Genomic DNA, 1373 nt, shown 5'->3' with positions numbered 1-1373 from the left:
TTACAATTACTTGAAATGAAAAAAAAAATTCAGAAACTTGGGAAAAGGAGAGAGAATAATCCAATATAAGACAGACAAAAAAACAGAGCTTAACTTACTTGATTTTTCTGAATTTCCATGATTTCTTCCTGCAGTATCCAAATAATAATCGATCAGGTGATATTTCAACATAACAAACATAATCCCTAAATTTATGTGCATATGCATCTAAATCTAATAACTGACAAATTTTAATAGCGAAAATTACCTGCTTTTTCTGAAGTTCTTGGTTCTCCTCTTTCAACTTTTGAACTTCTGCTTCTAATTCCATGGTATAAGCCTAAAATAAGTGAAAATAAAAATGAGAATATGAACTTACAGCAGCTATCTCTAAGATTTTCGGCCATGCTGGCTCCCTTACCACATTATATGGTCCCACTCAAATCTACTTACAAGTGAAACCACATTTACTTAAGATATATACATGTGCTCTCATGGATTTCATTATAATGCAACTGTTACTTTATTCACTGAATCGACTATTCCATACTACCTTGTAAATAACCTGGAATTCTTACACCTTCTCATGACTTCTCAAAATCTTTCACCTTTCTTCATGTCTATCACATTACCATTCTTCTGCTTATCTTTCATGGTACATATATACAGCATGTTCATAGAGAATGAAAGCAGAATGTCAAATTCTTGGCAGTATTACTATTGGGTCATGCTACTAAGCTAGAAATTATCCCTGGTCAGCCACTCGTATAAAAATTATGTAGTAGTTTCATAGTTACATTATTTTTGACAAACTATATTTCTATCTTTATAATCAAATTTCATAAATAATATAGTCAAACTAGATTCACATTTATAATAGAATAAGAATAAAAGTAAAAAAGCTTTTTTTTTTTTGTATTTCTGAAAGCTTTGATTTAATAATTAATTACTCTATTAAAAAATATGTATAAAACATATATAATATATGCATACATATACATGATAACTGATTTGGTGGCTCATTTCAGACGTTAATAGATAGTTTTTGTTTACAATTACTATTATACTATAAGAAAAGCAATTAACACGGTGCAAAACTTCATCACATGTATATTAAAGAAGATGATTCCATATATCACTAAACCCTAGCATATCAAATTATCTATATGTTATTGATTGAGGTTTCTGCAACTCTTATTTTGTTATGGTTACTAGCAGGTAGTCAGTTCTTGTAGCAACAGTAGGTGAAGCCCAGGAGGTTGGGGGCTAAAAAGTGAACTTGAATGAGGAAAGGCAAATAGTTGTAAATGACTAAACCCAGGATAAGAATGATAATCACACGGCACCGAAGAGGTATGAAAACAATAGCTTACCTGCTTTCGAGCGCGGGACCT

The 1373-nt window shown here is 31.0% G+C and overlaps 1 protein-coding gene across 1 annotated transcript in view; it reads right to left on the bottom strand.

Moving 5' to 3' along the window:
• LOC107460399 (bZIP transcription factor 23) overlaps positions 1 to 1373 on the bottom strand; it is a gene marked incomplete in the record, with an annotated part of 4419 nt that overhangs the window by 1057 nt on the left and 1989 nt on the right. The window contains 2 exon segments of the mRNA XM_016078762.3: positions 99 to 128; positions 248 to 319. Of these exon segments, the coding sequence (XP_015934248.1) occupies positions 99 to 128; positions 248 to 319 (102 nt within the window).

This window comes from Arachis duranensis, chromosome 8 (genome assembly GCF_000817695.3).
Source record: "Arachis duranensis cultivar V14167 chromosome 8, aradu.V14167.gnm2.J7QH, whole genome shotgun sequence".
Lineage (NCBI taxonomy): Eukaryota > Viridiplantae > Streptophyta > Magnoliopsida > Fabales > Fabaceae > Arachis > Arachis duranensis.
The sequence above is the reverse complement of the archived record's forward strand: the minus strand, read 5'-3'. Positions and strand labels throughout refer to the sequence as shown.